The 18,280-nt window shown below is 37.6% G+C and overlaps 1 protein-coding gene across 5 annotated transcripts in view; it reads left to right on the top strand.

The window, feature by feature from the left end:
• The window catches only part of LOC132124125 (rho GTPase-activating protein 21-like), a 126,670-nt gene that overhangs the window by 99,787 nt on the left and 8,603 nt on the right, over nucleotides 1-18,280 (top strand). For 3 of the 5 annotated variants that reach the window (XM_059534962.1, XM_059534960.1, XM_059534964.1), the window contains 10 exons: nucleotides 944-998; nucleotides 7,988-8,011; nucleotides 8,917-10,912; nucleotides 13,039-13,185; nucleotides 13,281-13,383; nucleotides 13,510-13,552; nucleotides 13,999-14,100; nucleotides 14,519-14,818; nucleotides 17,939-18,003; nucleotides 18,090-18,238. In XM_059534962.1, the coding sequence (XP_059390945.1) occupies nucleotides 944-998; nucleotides 7,988-8,011; nucleotides 8,917-10,912; nucleotides 13,039-13,185; nucleotides 13,281-13,383; nucleotides 13,510-13,552; nucleotides 13,999-14,100; nucleotides 14,519-14,818; nucleotides 17,939-18,003; nucleotides 18,090-18,238 (2,984 nt within the window). Of the gene's footprint in view, nucleotides 1-943; nucleotides 999-7,987; nucleotides 8,012-8,043; nucleotides 8,630-8,916; nucleotides 10,913-13,038; nucleotides 13,186-13,280; nucleotides 13,384-13,509; nucleotides 13,553-13,998; nucleotides 14,101-14,518; nucleotides 14,819-17,938; nucleotides 18,004-18,089; nucleotides 18,239-18,280 lie in introns of those variants that run through there. The other 2 variants (XM_059534961.1, XM_059534963.1) reach the window with 2 other exon arrangements.

Raw genomic sequence — 18,280 nt, 5'->3', positions numbered from 1 at the left:
GCCTCATGGTTAAAGACCCTGGCCCGTATTCATGAAAAATCTTAGTGCAAAGAGTAGCTCCTAGTAACAAAATTCTAAGAAAATTCTTAGAAATGTGGGTGTTTCCTCTTAAAATTAAAGAAAAGATCCTAGTAAAGAAAAAAATAAACTAATCCAGAAAGCATCTTAACCCATAAAAGAGCTCAGTGATATTAGACTTTAGCCATTAAGATGTTTATAAGCAACTGAAAAAAGCCCAAATACACAAAACATATACATATAATGTGTGTGTGTGTGTGTGTGTGTGTGTGTGTGTGTGTGTGTGTGTGTGTGTGTGTGTGTGTGTGTGTGTTTGTGCGAAAAGAGAGAGAGCATGGTAAAACAAGAAATATTATGCCTGTAATTTCAAAGTGAAGGCTTATAATAGACCCTAGAGCTCTTTTATTTCCTTCTTGGATAACCAACCAACCACAGTCTTCAAAAGACTGTCATAGCTAGTAACGGAGTCAGCCCCGCCTCCTCACTAAGATAAACGTTTTTTAAAAGTATTTCCTCACTCAAGAGTTGCTCTCAGGTTGGTCCTGAATCACTTTTAAGCTAAATTATGAGCTCTCAAAGAGGATTCTTAGAATTGTTTTAAGAATACGGGCCCTGATCTGTTAACTAGTTTAAGATTTTTATTTTAAACTAAACTTGACCTAAACCAGGAATACCCGCTGCTCTGTATCCATATGCCTTATATCCCTTATTTTGTGGGTTGATTATCTGTTCCTGCTAAGTCTTGATCTAGATGAAACACTTAATCCTTAAGGAAGTTTATTGAATATGCTATTTATTGTGTAATTTTAGTGGGAATTAAAAGGTGGCACTCCTTCCTTGTTCTTGAAATGACTAAAAAAGCACTCATGTACTCATGACTTCATCTGAAATATTATGTTTTACCTTTTCAAAATTTTCCTTGCAGTGACACGTCTCTGGAGCTCTGTGTGATGCCAAAAGATGAAGACATTTTACAGCTGGTAGGTTTGATTTATCATGGGTTTACTTATCACACAAAGCAAATGATTTCTTGCGCAAAAAAAGATGAATTCCTCTTCAGGCTTTTTAATGCCTTTTTAATGCCATTTTAAGTTTATTTAATAACATAACATGACCCATAAATATTACACAACTGGGCCTGTATTCAAAAAACATCTTAAGGCTAAAAGTAGCTCATAACTTGCAGATTTAGGAGAAAATCCTAAAAGTAATGGGCGTGTCAGTCCTAAATTTAAGACTCCTACATTTTTGCTCTAAGAGTATTTTACAAAGCATTTTTAGTGCTAAAACTAGCTCCTAAATCTGGGAAAAATTAGGAGTAGTGAAAAGGACTCCTAAGTCAGTAAGACCAAGTCACAAACTATCCTAAAATGGCTTTTGCCGGAACAGAACATTTTAGAAATATGTTTGATGATTATGAGCTTTTAATAAGGTGTCGCCTTAATTGCGAGGGTATTATGACTGTTGTTTTCATTAACAAGTTGGGCAAGAAGTAACTACTGTTCTTGTGTCCAGTTTGGTTTTCTTTTACGTTTACATGCCTTACTACCAGCCATGAATATTCTATTCTGTTCATTAAAAGGCTGTTTATATGCATATCTGCTGACAATAAGCTGAACATATACTTGTTTAATTAGTGACACTAAGACAGCATTTTTTTTTATGTACATTTTTTTAACCTTTATCTGAATATGGCAACATAACATTGCGCTCTACAATATTTATATGAATAAATCTCTGACAGAGACCCCTCCCCTATCAGCCAATCACTGTGCACAGTTTGTAACTATGCTGACATCATTCACAGCAACTAGGTCAACCCTGCCCTTTCTCTTAACTTAAGACTTCTCTCTGTCCCTTAGTAAAATTTGTCTCAGCAACTTTGTGAATTGGTTTTAAGAGAAAACTCTTAGCTAAAAACTTTTACTGCTATTAAGGACAACATTTAGTGGTAAGATAAAATGTTTTGTGCATACGGGCCCTGGTCAAGGATATTTAATATTTGAAACAAGTCTCTTCTGCTCACCAAAGCTGCGGTAATAGTAATTAGGGGCCAAGCACCGTCGGTGCTTAGGCACCAATTGTATCCGTTAGTGTGATTTTCTTCTTCTTATTCGGCCACAAGTCTATGGCTGCCCATAGAACCGCTTGCGGGAAAGTTGTGAAATTTGGCACACTGATTTGGAGTCTCTAACTCAAACTCTCTAGTGCCACCACTTGTCCAAAGTTGCACTCATGTTTATGTTAATAACTTTTGAACTGTAAGGCAGAAAATTTAGTTGAATGAATCGCAAGATTTAGTTTTCTTCGCTATTTTTAAATGTTCCTAAAACTTACTTTTTCAAACTCGTCCTAGGCCGTTACACCGATTGCCACAAAAATTGGACCAAATTATCTTCAGACCATGCTGGCAAAATGTTATGGAATTCAAGCTCGTAAAAATGCATGTGAGGCTGTATCTCCGCAATGATTAGACATTTTTAGACCAAACTTGCTGTGTTATAACAAGCATGACATGAGACTACCTGCGAATGATATCCAATTTTCCATTGGATATCAATGGATATTTTTGGGCGTCTGTCATTTTGAATTTTGTCATAAAATGCTATAATTTATGAACACATTGAAGTATCTTTATGAAACTCGTTAAGCATCTTTGACACCATGCTCTGATGGTACTCAAAAAGTTTGAAATAAAGATTTCGAAATAAAAATGCTAATAACTTTTGTTATTGCCTATTGTAATGAGACTGATTTTAAAAGATTCCTCTGATCATGCCGAGAACATTGATACCAATTTTTGCCATAATTAACTGAACTTCCTGTCCACCATTTTGATTTATGTTGAAAACCTACTTTTTCGAATTCCTAGACCGTCAGTCCAATTTTCAATAAATTTGACTCAGATCATCTTCAGGCCATGCTGGCAAAAGTTATAGATTTTGTGTCGATATACGAAATGGTTCTCGTTTAGCACGTCAACGAATTTGCTGGAAAAATGCCAAACTGCATCTGAGGGCTGTATCTCTGCAACACTTTGACATATTTACATCAAACTATAAACCGGAGGCGATTACCAAACTTGTTTTGCATATGTGTCACACCAATGTACATATTTTGCGACAGCAAATGAAATACTGTACATCAAACTATATATGTGTCATTGTCACCTCAAACTGATCCTGCCACATCGATTTGGTAGCAGCGCCACCTATCAGTCAAGAGTAATAAACCATACATTAACTGTTAATTATTTAATTTAAAAAAAATGCTAATAACTTTTGATTGCATTAGCCTATCATAATGAAATTGGTACATCACAAGTTACAAATATAAAGAATAAATTGCTAAATTGTTATCACAGTATGTTTGTTCTGTGAGTTTCTTTGTCTCTGCTATTGCACTCATTTGTTTTGACTTCTCCACGGAAATTTCTCTTTTACACAGACTGGCTGCGCAAGCCTCAACTGGTTCGACTGTTACTGTCAATAAACTATGTACAATTTACGATTTACGATTGTAATAAGATTAGACCGCTGTCTAAACATCCGGTGTTACGGCAATTTCGCACTGACCGGAGGCGATTACCAAACTTGTTTTGCATATGTGTCACACCAATGTACATATTTTGCGACAGCAAATGAAATACTGTAGGGGAGAGCGGGGCACAAAGTAACACTTTTTGACTTTCTCAGTTTGTGTACATCCACATGGGGTTTAGAATATATATATATATATATATATATATATATATATATATATATAGATATATATATATATATATGTATATATATATATATGTATATATATATATGTATATATATATATTTTATCCACAGTAATTTTACACTTGTCTAGTATAAATATGTTGCTTTGTTTCATAATTACAGTGTATATGTTTTTCTTTATCTATCCTCAAAAAATGGGAGTGAAATGTGACAACATGCCCCATAGGTGGGGTACATTGTAACATCTGAGGGGCATGTTGTAACATGACCATATGACAGGTAAAATGTTATCTGATCGAATGAAAAAAAAAACATGACAAACTAAAATATTTCGTTAATAAAAAATAATAATTCAAATAAAATAATGGCTTTTTTAAGAATTAAAAAGTTGCATCTGATTTTAGAGTTTGACAATGAACACATTGCAATCAATGCTTGGAAGGACCCACATAAATGAGAAAAAAAAGCTTTACATGTCTTAAAATAATAATTTCTAAACATTAAACTTTCTAAACATTGACTGTCAGTCTTTATTCACCTGTTTCTCATTAAAATTCATTAAAGTGAACAGTGTAAATGACATCGCTAATGTCATAGAATAGCAAATTGTAACACAGTGTTACAATGTGTCCCATTTACGCAAGTGGAATTTAAAACTGGTTAGTGTCTTCTGCTAGTTATCAAAGCATTAAAAAAACGATCTGAAGTGATAAATAACAGATTGGAGATTAAAACAATAGCTGATTTGTCTCATTTTAAATGAATAAAAAAAACTGAGAACTGAGAGCAAGAAAATTTACTTAAGCCAGAATTTATATTTTACTATGGTAAGATAAATGTTCAGCGATATCTTCAAATGATTTTTGAATTTTGGCGCACATTTTTTTCTATATAATGATGATATGGTAACTAATAGATACTGTCAATTTTGTTATGCTAGCATGTGTTGAAATATTCAAACCACGTTTGTTACACCTAACCCCGCATTACTTTGTGCCCCGCGTTCCCCTAGTTATTATGTTATTATATTTTTCTTCCAAAACAATTTCCAAAACCTTAATTTTTGCAAAATCCATTTAATGACTTTTAATGCTTTTTAATGCCCTGTGGAAACCCTGTATTAGCTTGTTAACCTTGGTCAGTTAACCAAATTCTTATTTGAGAAAATTCAAGTTCCCTCATTTGCCCACTTGTTTTTAATGTTTTGGACAGTAACGTATCTTCAGGTATTCCATGCTGAATGAGTGGTATGTGTGTGTGTTTGTGTGTGTCATGTTCAAAAGACTTATGACGTTTCATTGAAAATGAAATTACTCAAGTAAAAATAATTGTAGGAAGGAGAGCAGACCAGTGGAAACAAACAGCACCAGTTTGTGTGTGAAGATGCTCTCCCAGCCAGAGTTCAGTGATCCAGCTGAGCAGAGAAGCGTGATGGCGCCTGTGTGTGTGTGTGTGCTTATTTTGAATTCAACTATAATGACGTTTTCCTCAGAACTAGGGGCATGATGCCACCCCCATATCTGAGCACATTCCAGATGTAGCTCCAAATCTCAGGCTGTTACATGCCAACCACATAAACTGAAACTCCACTTTGGAGCCCTCTGGCACTTTCTGAAAGCGGTTCTTTATGACAACAAACTTTGTATGGCTGCGTTTACACTTGGCATTAACATGCAACCTGTATGCGCATGTTGTCCACATACACATTGAAAAGACAAGTGTAAACACACTTGTGATCCCTTCACTATCGCAAACTGTCCGAAAAAAAAAGATGGAGAACACCCATGTGGAGACTAGTGAGACTCCTACACTTATCTTTGATTTGTAAGATCTCACGCGACTGAAAATGTTTTTCAAAAGAAAACCCACCAATTCAGGAAGACTTTGCACCGGACCATTCTCTGCAGACTTATTGTAATATTGTGTGGGAAAGACGGATCCAATCGGTTATCCCGATATAAAGTCAGTTAATGTTGCCAAGTGTAAACGCGCCGTGTTCTGATTGACTGATGATCCGATCTGCTTGATCATGGTGATCGCGTGTTAATGCCACATGTAAACGCAGCCTATGACACCTCTGATATGATATCAATCTCTGATTCTAGCAGATTGATGACATATCACATCACACAAACATTTATTTATTTATTTTACTCTTTGAGGTAGTATTTATATTGCTTTTAGTTTTGTTTTTTTTTTTGTTTTTTTTTTTTTGTTACTTTTTATTTTTTCATGTTTTTTATTATTATTATTTTTTTTTTTTTTTGTGAATTTAAAAAAAGTAATCAGGACAGAAATTAAGAACATATTAAAAGTTTATCGACCCTCATAATCTTTATTTTTTACCCATTTTAATTTTGACGTTTAATCAATCAGTGTTTCAAAACCAGGTGACTTTTTATTTAATATACAATTTATTTTTTAACTTAGAAGCGTAGATTAGAGTTTTTTTTTAACAAAAATTGAATAGAACTTCTACAAACAGCAAAATTGTGGCCATTTTTCGATCAGTAACAGTAGTCAAAGGTGGCTTATCTTTTTATCTTTTTTTTTTTGGACCTTATTGGTGCATATTTGGCATTCCAGAATTGCCTTATCTGTAAAGCAAAAAAGCAGCATAAGCTATTTGAATGATTATGACTATGAGTCCCTTTTATACATAACCCATGTTAAATTTAAAACAGGGTGTTAAATATGGGAAGGGCAACAAGTACAGCATGCAAAACAGTCAGCTGATCAGATCCAAAGCAGCACTTTGCAAAGGACATGTTTTGACTGTGAAACACTGCAGCATCTTGAAACAAACAAAGATGAAAGGTAAAAAAACTTTTTAGGCAGGTATAGATTTAAAAGTACAGTATGTCCATCCATTTGCTTAACTTATTTGTAGATCAAATTCATTCTCTGATCTTTTTTCTTTTGCACTGCATTGTCTGTGTATTAAATCCACATTGCCAGATAACACATACTTTGTCAAAAATATCAGACAATATGTTTTACTTGTATTTTAACAACTTATTTTGTATGAGAAATTCCTGTAGCTAATTTTACATAATGATTACACAATTTGTGTAATTTTTGAAAATGTTTTAATTAAATAAAAAATTTGCCTTATTAAATTAACTATTATTTATAAGCTTTTTTTCCCCTTCTGGTGCCTGAAATGGAGGAATTATGGTAAATATTTTGCTAAATGTGTTTTTGTGCTGGTAGTGCTGGCACCTTTTGGGCCTGTCATGGATAAATAATGGTGACAACAAAAGTGCCAGTAGGTGGCAGTAAGTCCATGTTTTGATAAATGATTTATTGAATCGTTCAAATAAAACTATTTGTTCAAAGCGGCTGATTCTATTTAAAAACGAAACAAATGAGTCCATCTGAATGGACTGTTGAAACACTGGCTCATTCGATTTGTTCACAATCTGATTCATTCAAGGATTGAAACACTGTGTTGCTATGCACTGTTGTATAAAATCAATAGCACATTTGTGCTTGCGCACATGTGCTGATATTAAGAAAAGTACATTGCTTGTGCCATGATCATAAAAACGTGTTTCTCAATCCCTCACAGCAAAATAACATAATGTTGGGGAATGTCTTTACATTTTAATCAAGGAAAAATCGTACCTTTTTCTGTTGTCTTCTTTTTAAAAAACTTCAAAAGTTGTGCTTGAACCATTTTGTGCCATTTTATATATATATATATATATATATATAGGATATCAGGTATAATTGGGTCAAGAGCATACAAACAACAGAGAAAAAAAAAACAAATTGAAGCTGCCATCCGATAAGACAGGAACTGTGCAGACAGTCACTGTGTGATTGGAAAGGAGCCACATACTGTAGGCCACACAAGGCAAGATAGGCATAAGCGTGTGTGTGTGTGTGTGTGTGTATGTGTGTGTGTGTGTGTGTGTGTGTGTGTGTGTGTGTGTTTTATATGGTTCACTCAGGAAAAGAGCAGCAGTCACCCCCTTGTGATCTCAAGTGTGTCCTCCTCTGCCTAGTTCATCTCTGGTGCCGGACTGGCAGCCCTCCAGCAGTCTCTCTTTCTGCTGCAGTGTGTATTTGTAGCATGTTTTATCTTGCACTAGAATGACAGCAGCAATGTCTGGAGTAGGGGCTGATTGCTTCTGGTGTACCTGTAGAGCGCTTGTCATCTTCCCTCACCATTGCTCTTTTTTCCTTTTCTTTTTTTCCTCTGATTTCCTGCTGTCAATCTAACCTTCCGGCTGAAGTTCTCCAGGGATATCACAGCTCTGGTAAGAAGGAGCTAAACCTGTCACCTGCTCCCTTGCTTCTGTAATGTAATTTTGCCCTTTTGTGGTTTATTTGCATTTGTATGAAAGTGCATGTGTGTTACTTCTCCCCTTATACCTGTAGAACTACAGGCTTGTGTACAGGCTTGTGTATTTGCTTATCCAATCACAAAATAAGTTTTGTCCCTAAATTATTTCCATTGTCTTGAGGTTACGCTTTATTTGTCGCCTTCCGAGTCAACTTTATTTTCATAGAAGGGGTGGAGCAGACAAACAGAGAAAGAGTGAGAGAGGGAGGGACATGCCCGCTAGTGTAACTTGACACCTCAGGTGTAGAGTCAAAAGTCCATCTGTCCCGTCTAAACTCGCATTAATGCCTGCGCTCTGTGATGTGCTGTGTGCAGAGACTCCTGGGACATAATATATTTATATATTAACCTGGATTAAGATAGTTCATTGTACATAGGAGTGATTTCAGAATATGGTATTTAGACCTTAAGGATATTACTTGGCAGCTGTCTTTATAAGATGATAACAGAGAAACCACTAGCGTCTGTGAAAGGTTACCCTCCTCTCGCGTTTTCCTCTTGTCTGCGCACTGCTCTCTCTCCTCAGCTAAAGGTAGGTAAGCTTGTGATACATAATCTCTCCATGAGGTTAAATACATTTGAGTCTGTCTACTTGACCTTTTCCCCTGTCACTTTTCCTGGGATGCATTTGAACTTAAAATGGGGGTCAGCCTGTCGCCCTGTATTTTATTTTTGAAGTAGTATAGAAGTAACTTTTTTATGTTTGATACAACATTAACCATATTAGTAATGAACGTATTTGGCATTCCAGTGTTTGCTTAGTGAAATTAGTATCATTCTTTCATTCATTATATTTAATAAAACCTGCATTCTTTTCAGGCCTATTCTCAAGATGCATACCTCAAAGGAAACGAGGCATATAGTGGAAATGCCCAGAACATCCCTGAGCCACCCCCAATATGTTACCCACGGACAGTGCCCAATGCCTTGGCCATGGCACAGGTGTTAGAGCCTTTACGTTCTGCTGAGCCTTCATGTGGAACCAGACAAGAAGTAAATCATTGCTACAAGCCTAAAATAGATTGCCGCATTGGTCTTCCTGTATCTCCCCCTACCGCATCCCAAACTCTGCTGGTCCCCAACGGCCAAACTATTGTGCGTGTATTTAATGAGAATTTTAGGACAATGGTAGCATCACCTGAATCTACAGACCGAGTTACACATGTGGACTGGGCTGGTCCTAGCCACAGGAAGGAGGAGAACCAGTATGTGGATTCAACAAACCCAACCTTTAACAGGTCCAGAGACCATGTCACTTCATCTCCAACTGGGGCGGCACAATCACAACACAAACCCAACAGAACTGCAGAGTCCACTGGATTATCCGACTTTACCCCCAGAACTGCACAGACTTGCATAGACACAAAGCCTTCATCATCCCCCAGACATAACCTAACCACAACAGCAGAAACCTTCCCCTCAGCCACCTCTCCCACCCCTTACACCCACTCCCCTCCACCTGCCACCCCCTCCCCCTGCTCTCCCCACCAGAACATTGACTGGAAAAACTACACCACCTACAAGGAGTACACTGACAACAAAAGGCTTTACATGTACGGCTCCCGTACTATTCAAGAGCGCCTGGACAGTCTGCGAGCTGCATCCCCATCCACTACAGGTGAATATAGCATGCAGAAGAGCACATCAACAACAGCTACGCCCTCACTGGGCTTTTCTGGATCACAGCTGAGATGGAGGAGTGCCTCACATGATCGGAGCAATCAGGTATCCAGTGTGCTGCCGCTGCGTAGCGCCTCTCAGGAGAGGCTTGGTGGTGCCGATCAGACTTCTCTAGCACAGAAATGGCCTCGAAGTGCCTCCCAGGATGCCATCCCATCGGCCCGCATAGGTATCACGAAACCCAGAGCATATTCTTGCAGCTACCTGAGCAGACAGAATGAGAATGCCACATCCATTTTGGACAGGCAGGCATGCTGCAGAACTGAGACAAATGAGTGGTTACTCATGCACAGAGGGGACGAGGCAAGAGCAAGCAGACAGTCTTCTTCCATACGCGTGGCGCCTCTCAGAACACAGGGTGTATTTAATGCAGACAGACGAGGGGGTAGTTACCCTGGGTTGCCGGTCACCACTTTCTGTAGTAGAGGTACAGATTATTTGCTCACTTTCAGAGCTGAAAGCCTGGGTTATACCTCTTCACCTTCCATAAACAGACCCTCACTGTTACCTGTGAAAAATTATGTATCAGACCCTTCTACTGCTGCTGCTTCTTACATAGCTTCTGCCCTGGCCTCAATAAAAGGCCACATCAGTGGTAGCTCCAGCACAGGCCCTGTTAAAGACCAAAGAACACCTCTCACTGCCAACCACATGCCCCACAATGCAAAGCAGTTACAGCCCAGGGGGCGGGCTGACAGCCTTCAGGAGCCTGTCAGAGAGGTAGCTCGTGGAGGTCGCTCTTCTTCTTGTTCTGCTACTTCTAAACCCCAGAGAACAAAGCAGGGTGGATCTAAGCCCATATTAACCAGGAACGGAACAGTTCCTGAGCAACCTAGGTACACAGAACCACAACCCCACATCAATGAGAAGACGTCAGAGGGTATCCAGGGTCAAGATGCCACTGTAGTTGTGGTTCGGAGGGAAAAGAAGTCTGGATCTCCACCTATCCGCCACCCTTCCTACATTATGGCAGTGAACGAGATCGAGAGAGAGGCTGAACCATCTGCAGACTCCAACACATGCTGGTTGCCCAACAATACCCAACGAGAAATGCACACGAGGAGGCTAGGCGACCAGTGTAAAACCTCCCTCTCAAGCAAACTAGATGACTCACTGGACTCTATTCCCTTCATTGGTAAGAGCTTTTCTCAGCTAGATAACTATGGATGCTGTTGGTATATATATATATATATATATATATATATATATATATATATATATATATATATGCCTGTTAACTTTATCCAAATTCATTTCCATTTAAAATTAAGGGGAAAAAAACTATATATATATATATATATATTATACATACACACACACACATACATATATATATATATATATATATATATATATATATATATATATATATATATATATATATATATATATGTGTGTGTGTGTGTGTGTGTGTGTGTGTGTATATATTGTTTTTTTCCTTAATTTTCCTTAAGACCATGGGTTTGAGTCATAAAATGTGTGAACTGATAAAATGTACACATTGTAAAAGACTCTTTGGATAAAAGCATTCCAAATTCAGAAATATATATGTATATAAATATAGACTGACATATTCAAAGTGGATTTGCATATGCAAACTCCATTTTTTTTTTGCCTGTTTACTTGATTGATTATTATTTAATGTAGCTTATGTGTTTACCAAAGCAGTTGTCAGAATGTGTTCCTGTTGGATCTCTATTTATTACATTAAGCAGCTGAGAGGACATTGTTTTATGTATATTTTATATTATTCATAGTAAACTAAACATCTGAACTTTATCCCCCAACTTTTTAAACAAGGAAGTAATTGTCTACTCCACTGTGCTGCCACACTAGGTCAGGACTTGATGAATTTGCTTTTTATTGCTCAGATAACTCATATAAATGGCCAAACTGTTCCTCCATCCTTAATGGCCCAAGCTTTGCATAGAGAGCTTTAGACCAAATGGTGTACAGCAGTGGGATTTTTTATGATGATAATACTAGTAACAGCAGGTTGAACAGCTCAACCCAATGTAAACAAAGTTGAGCAGAGAGGAATAATGAGTAATCTGAGTTCCATTAATGTCTGTTTGTGCATGAGAAAGGTGCTTTAAAAGAAGCAGTTTTGTGTCTTTCAAGTCATCAGTCTTCCTCACAATATTGGCAAATCTCTAGACATTAAAGGCATACATAGAGATTAACTAGGTATGTCCTACACATAGACATTTACATTTTTAATAGGTCATTACAAATGGCTGTGCTTTTTAAGAAACAGTTCCATACTCCACCAGATTTGATATGCACACAGCTAAACAGTGTTGTAGCTCAAGAGTGTTCATGGAGCACATGGGTTCATGGAGTCCCTGGCAGCATCTACAAACTGTAATGTACACCAGTACAGTTATAGGACATGACAACATAGTCCACAGGGGCACAGATAATGTGACATATTGACACATTCCACCCAAGGCAGCAGGACTGAGGAAGCCACTTGCACTGCCATTCCCTGACACTTTCACACTCCCTCCAGTTCATCCACAGCTCAGAAGCCTCAAACAAACAAGAGGGCAGTAATGTAATATGAGAAAGTAATGGAACATGCCAGTGGAAACTAGATTAAAGATTGCTCTTTTTTGGATTAGTTCCTGAGATGCCAGTCACAAAAATGATCATATCTTTGCTATACATTGGTTTGGGTTTGGTTTTGTGAATGGTTTTATAGACTGTTCTATTTGATAAAATGTTATGGTGTGGTTTATATTTAACTGTGGTAGACTGTGTTGGGTGTGGTTTGTAGACTGTATTTAATAGACCATTTTTTATGTTTGATATATATATATATATATATATATATATATATATATATATTGTGATGCAGAACCAGTCAGCACTGCTGGGTTTTAAATGGGCTTTCAAACTGAATAATTAACATGCATGAAGTTCAAAGTTATAGTATTGCAAATATTATGCCTTACTGCCTAAAGTTTATTAGTGTATTATATGGAGACTGCAGGAAGAGCAATCACTATGAGAAATCGTGTGGTTAATTTTTTGTTTTTATATTTTACCCAGTGATGCAATCTTCTATCCTACTGTTAGTGTTGTCTGTGAATTAAAAGGTGTGGGAGGCTTATCAGTATAATGATTGCTCACTTCTTCCTAGCTTTATGAGTAAGCATGTTTCCTCCAGACCGTCTGATTCTGTTGTCTCTATTGCACTGCATACATCCACATAGAACAAAGATAATCTTATGAGTGTCTCATGTCTGTTGTCATCAGACGAGCCATCAAGCTCCAGTAACGACCATGACACCACACACATTCCTGCATCTGCCGTGATTTCCAGCACACCTATCATCACCACCATCCCACCCAGTCCAACTTCCCCTTCTCCTGTAATACGCCGACAACTGTCCCATGACCAGGGTGAAGAACATCTCTGCCAACACATACAATATCTCAGTAACATCAAAAATTTTATTTTGTTTTTAACTATGAGTTCTCCCATATCTCCAACTTAGATTCTTTACGACTCACGATTATGGAATCAGATTCTGGAGCTAAAACGGAGCGTTCCAGATCCTTCGATGAGGGCTTGGATAACTACAGGGAAGAAGAGAGAGGGTAAGTTTGAAGTCAGGACATGAAGTCATAAGCTGTCTGTACAGTGACCACAAGGTTGGAGAGTCAGTCCTCTTCTATTGCTGCCTCTTGCACTGTATGACCTCTCTGTTTACTGTCTCTGTACAGGCGGTCGATTAAACACACCAATGGATTCAAGGGCCTTAGAAAGGTAAATGAGACTGCTGTAATAAAGATAATACATGACAAATTACTATTAGTTCACACACATCTAAGATAAAGGTCTGTCCTGTTGGCATCTGATCTCCAGCTAGCATTAATTCTGTCAATTTATTGATAATTTTGTGTCATTTCTTTCTAAAATGATAACTCTGCAGCCTGACCTGTATGCAAGTTCACAATAAAAAAAAAAATTCTCTCTTTTGATGAATGAATGGCTCTTAAAATTATTGTAGTGAGATGGAAAGAGAGTTTTCAAGACACTTTTAGCATTGCTTGTGATTAAATTTAATAATCTGACTTCTTGTTCAATTTGATTACTGACTTTTGAACTCAGTTGTCTTCCAGTTACCAAACTGATAGAGTATCTCTTAGGGTTTTCAATGGCAATTTTCAGAAAGGGTGAATCCTGGCTGATCCATGTTTGGTGTGTTTCAGGCAGTTGACAGATCCTCTGAGGACTCTACTTCAGATGTCTTCACTGATGCCACAAAGGAGGGTCCACTTCATTTCCGGCAGCTCAACTCAGATAAGGGAAAGGTACACTAAACACCAAAATTCACATTCATGATTTCTCTTGTTCCAGGTCCCAGTACGGAATGAAGGTGTTTTTAGAGTATGTTGGTCTCTTATGCTTTAAGGAGTCCTTGTCATATTGTAAACGTGTTGCAACGAGTCTTTAAACCTCTGAATGAATGAGAATGGCTGGAAGACTTTCAGAAACATTCAATGTTGGCAACTATATTGGCAAGCAACTATATTTCATTATTGGCATTTATTTATTGGATAAGTTGATTTTTAATAAGCGGCATAGTCTACCGTCAGACTGTCATTTTTTTTATCAAAACTAAAAATGGAGGCCATTCACTGTTACCAAAGACTTGTGTATATTTGCTATTTTAACTTCAAACATGGCTCATTCAGTCATATTTTCATAACTCTGTTGTCTTTTCTACAGCGTGTTGGCAGTAACATGCGGTCATGGAAGCAGATTTACGCTGTGCTCCGTGGCCACTGCCTCTACCTGTACAAGGACAAGAGGGACGGACAAACCAACGCCAACTGCCAGATTGAAGAAGAGCCTCTGCCAATCAGCATCAAGTCCTGCCTGATTGACATCTCCTACAGCGACACAAAGCGGAAGAACGTCCTTCGGCTGACAACATCAGACTGTGAATACCTGTTCCAGGCAGAAGATCGTGAGGAAATGCTGTCCTGGATCCGAGTCATTCAAGAGAACAGCAATTTGGATGAAGAGGTGACTGATCAGTAATCATAAACACTCTTTTTTTATCCAAATACAATTTCAGTTCATACATACAATTAAAGGAGCAATACCTACTATAGGTATAGTTCACCCAAAAATGAAAATGTTTATGTGTATCTGCTTAACCCCAGGGCATCCAAGATGTAAGTGACTTTGTTTCTTCAGTAGAACACAAACAAAGATTTTTAACTCAAACCGTTGCAGTCTGTTAGTCATAATAATGGAAGTGAATGGGAATTGTGATGATACATTGATGTGTAAAGACACGAAACAATCGGTCTGTGCAAGAAACTGAACAGTATTTATATTTTAACTCTGATTCATCACAACGTCCGAATTGTCCTGAGTGCGTGACGTGTCTTCTTGCTTTATGGCAGAATGCAGACTTGTAAGTACATTACCACCACCTACCTCTCAAATGGATCATTGACCCTCTATCTACAATCTCAGTTAGGAGTGTCAGTGGTCCGTTTGAGAGATAGGTGGCGCTAATCTACGGTGGCCGAGAAAGCTCAACACGCTGCAACTTAAGAAAACACATGCAAATTGAAAAAACATCAGCAAATGAAGAAAACATCATCAGTTTGACAACACAAGTGTTGCAAATCATCACAACACATACATATAACGAAACGCGCTGCAAATCATCACAACACATACATATAACGAAACGCGATGCAAATCATCACAACACATGCATACTGTATAGTTAAACGTGCTGCAAATCATCACAACACATGCATATAGCAAAACGCGCTGCAAATACTTCACAACACATGCAAATTAAGAATCAATGAATGAAGCATTGCAAATTTATTTTCATTAACCTTGAAATTATATTTAGCTGAGGATATTAAAGTTAGCCATCTTAAGTAAAGTTTTACATTTAATCATATAATTATTCAGCTTATTCAGGCTAATAATATCCCAAAGATAAAGTTAAAAAAGACACCATGAAAAAAAAAACGTCACTTTTCAGTTCACCAACAACTCGACTGACCAGTAGCCACTGCACGATAAGCAAATCCCAGCCGGGTCCGACACTTTTTGAGGTTTCCTCAAAACATTTCCATTGTGGTCAGTGCTATTTGCAGCGCGTTTCATTATATGCATGTGTTGTGATGATTTGCAGCGTGTTTCGCTATATGCATGTGTTGTGATGATTTGCAGCGCGTTTTGTTATATGCATGTGTTGTGATGATTTGCAGCGCGTTTCGCTATATGCATGTGTTGGTGATGATTTGCAGCACGTTTCGTTATATGCATGTGTTGTGATGATTTGCAGCACGTTTTGTTATATGCATGTGTTGTGATGATTTGCAGCACGTTTCGTTATATGCATGTGTTGTGATGATTTGCAGCGTGTTTCGCTATATGCATGTGTTGTGATGATTTGCAGCGTGTTTTGTAATATGCATGTGTTGTGATGATTTGTGGCGCGTTTTGTTATATGCATGTGTTGTGATGATTTACAGCACGTTTCGCTAAATGCATGTGTTGTGATGATTTGCAGCACGTTTCGCTATATGCATGTGTTGTGAGGATTTGCAGCACGTTTCGTTATATGCATGTGTTGTGAGGATTTGCAGCACTTGTGTTGTCAAAATGATGATGTTTTTTTTATTTGCTGGTGTTTTTTCAATTTGCATGTGTTTTATTAAATAGCAGCATGTTGACCTATCTCGGCCACAGTAGTAATGCACTTATAAGTATAGCAAGTAGAAAAAGACGTGTACCGCAGTTGAGAACGTGCTCAGGTCAGTTCGGACATTGCGGTGAAGCTGTGATTGCCATTGTCTTCCATTATATGACTGACATACTGCAATGGTCAGAGTTAAAAATCTCAGTTTGTAGTAACTTATTTGTTGTACTGAAGCAATAAAGTCACCTACATCTTGGATTCCCTGGGTGTAATCAGAAAAACATCAAATTTTCATTTTTGGGTGAACTGTCCCTTTAAGGTGGCACCTTTATGATTCATTCTTACAGTAAATAAGCACCAAAAAGCTGTGGTGCTTATGCACGTTAAAACAATTTTGCATTCAGATCTCTTCGCATTAACCCCAATTTGCCCCATCAAGTCATCTGTATGTCTTCGCTATACAAGCCTTTTCTATTCTCGCACATCGGATGAGAAATCTAATGCTTTGGCTGGCACAACTCAAAGATATCGCACTCCAGAAATGCCTGCTAAAGTTCAAGGTGGCAGGCCAAAATAGTGAATCGAATGACAATATTTTTCACTTCAAGGATGACCAAAGTTTTTTATTTTTATTTATTTATTTTTTCTTCTATTCCAGTAAAAATATCAAAACTAATGTACAAAAATGTACAAAACTAAATCGTATACCTCATACCTCAATTGGCATTGATGATATTTCTACAGACTTTATTCAAGTGACACTGCCAGTGTGTGTACAAACTCTAACCCTAACCCTAAGTTGTAAAAAAGCTAGAAACAAAATTGAAATGAAATGTTATAGAATGATGGAAAATGTTAAACTCACATCAGACTCTTTGACAACTATTTTTCACTCAAGACAACTGATTATATCTTCATTGATGAATTTTGAGTATAATAAAACTGAACATTATCTATGGCCTTAATTACTTTTGAGGATTACTTGTATCATAGTTTTATATTGTCACATCGCACAGCTGTAAAAAAAAAAAGACATTATAAACATAACAGTATGACCTTCTATAAAGCTGCTTTGAAGCAATGTGTGTGGTGAAAAATGCTATACAAATTAATTTGACTTAACATTGGCTCAGCCATTGCCATGGGTTTTATGGTGGAGCAGTCTGTTTGGCAGACCAATGGCAGACGGAAAACTAGTTATTTCTTTTATTTAAACAATCATTATTTTTGCAGTTTCGTTTAGTGACGTAAGTGGTACAGAAACCACATTTTGTCTTTGAATTATAGGGGTAAGTCTATCCAGGTCTAGTGCCTGATATAGATATGGAGAATGTTTTGGACTTCCTCATGAATCATGGAACGAGACCTATTTAAAGAACCTTCTTACAATAGCTGAACATAACCTAGGGCTTTTTTGAAATTTTCAGAAAAACCATGGCATTTTCTCTCTTTCCTTCTTCCTTCTGTAGAATGCAACTGTAACTAGCACAGACCTCATCAACCGGAAAATAAAGGAGTACAACACTCTAATGAGGTAAGCAGGAAAAATGGAAGGATCCTCATCCTATTTTGTAGTCTTCTTCCTCTTCTAGATCTTGACTTGGTTTCTGTGTGTTGCAGTCCACCAAGCAGTAAAACAGAACTCTCACCCAGGGCGTCCCGTCAGTCCCTGAGCATCAGGCAGACGTTACTGGGCAGTAAAGGCGAGAATAAAGCCACAAGCCCTCACTCACCAAACAAGGACCATGATAGAAAATCCATGCATAAAGGTAACAGCATCAAGGGCACTTGCTTGTTGTATTTTATTTAGT

This window comes from Carassius carassius, chromosome 42, assembly GCF_963082965.1.
Source record: "Carassius carassius chromosome 42, fCarCar2.1, whole genome shotgun sequence".
Lineage (NCBI taxonomy): Eukaryota > Metazoa > Chordata > Actinopteri > Cypriniformes > Cyprinidae > Carassius > Carassius carassius.
This window is presented reverse-complemented; position numbering and strand designations above follow the sequence as displayed.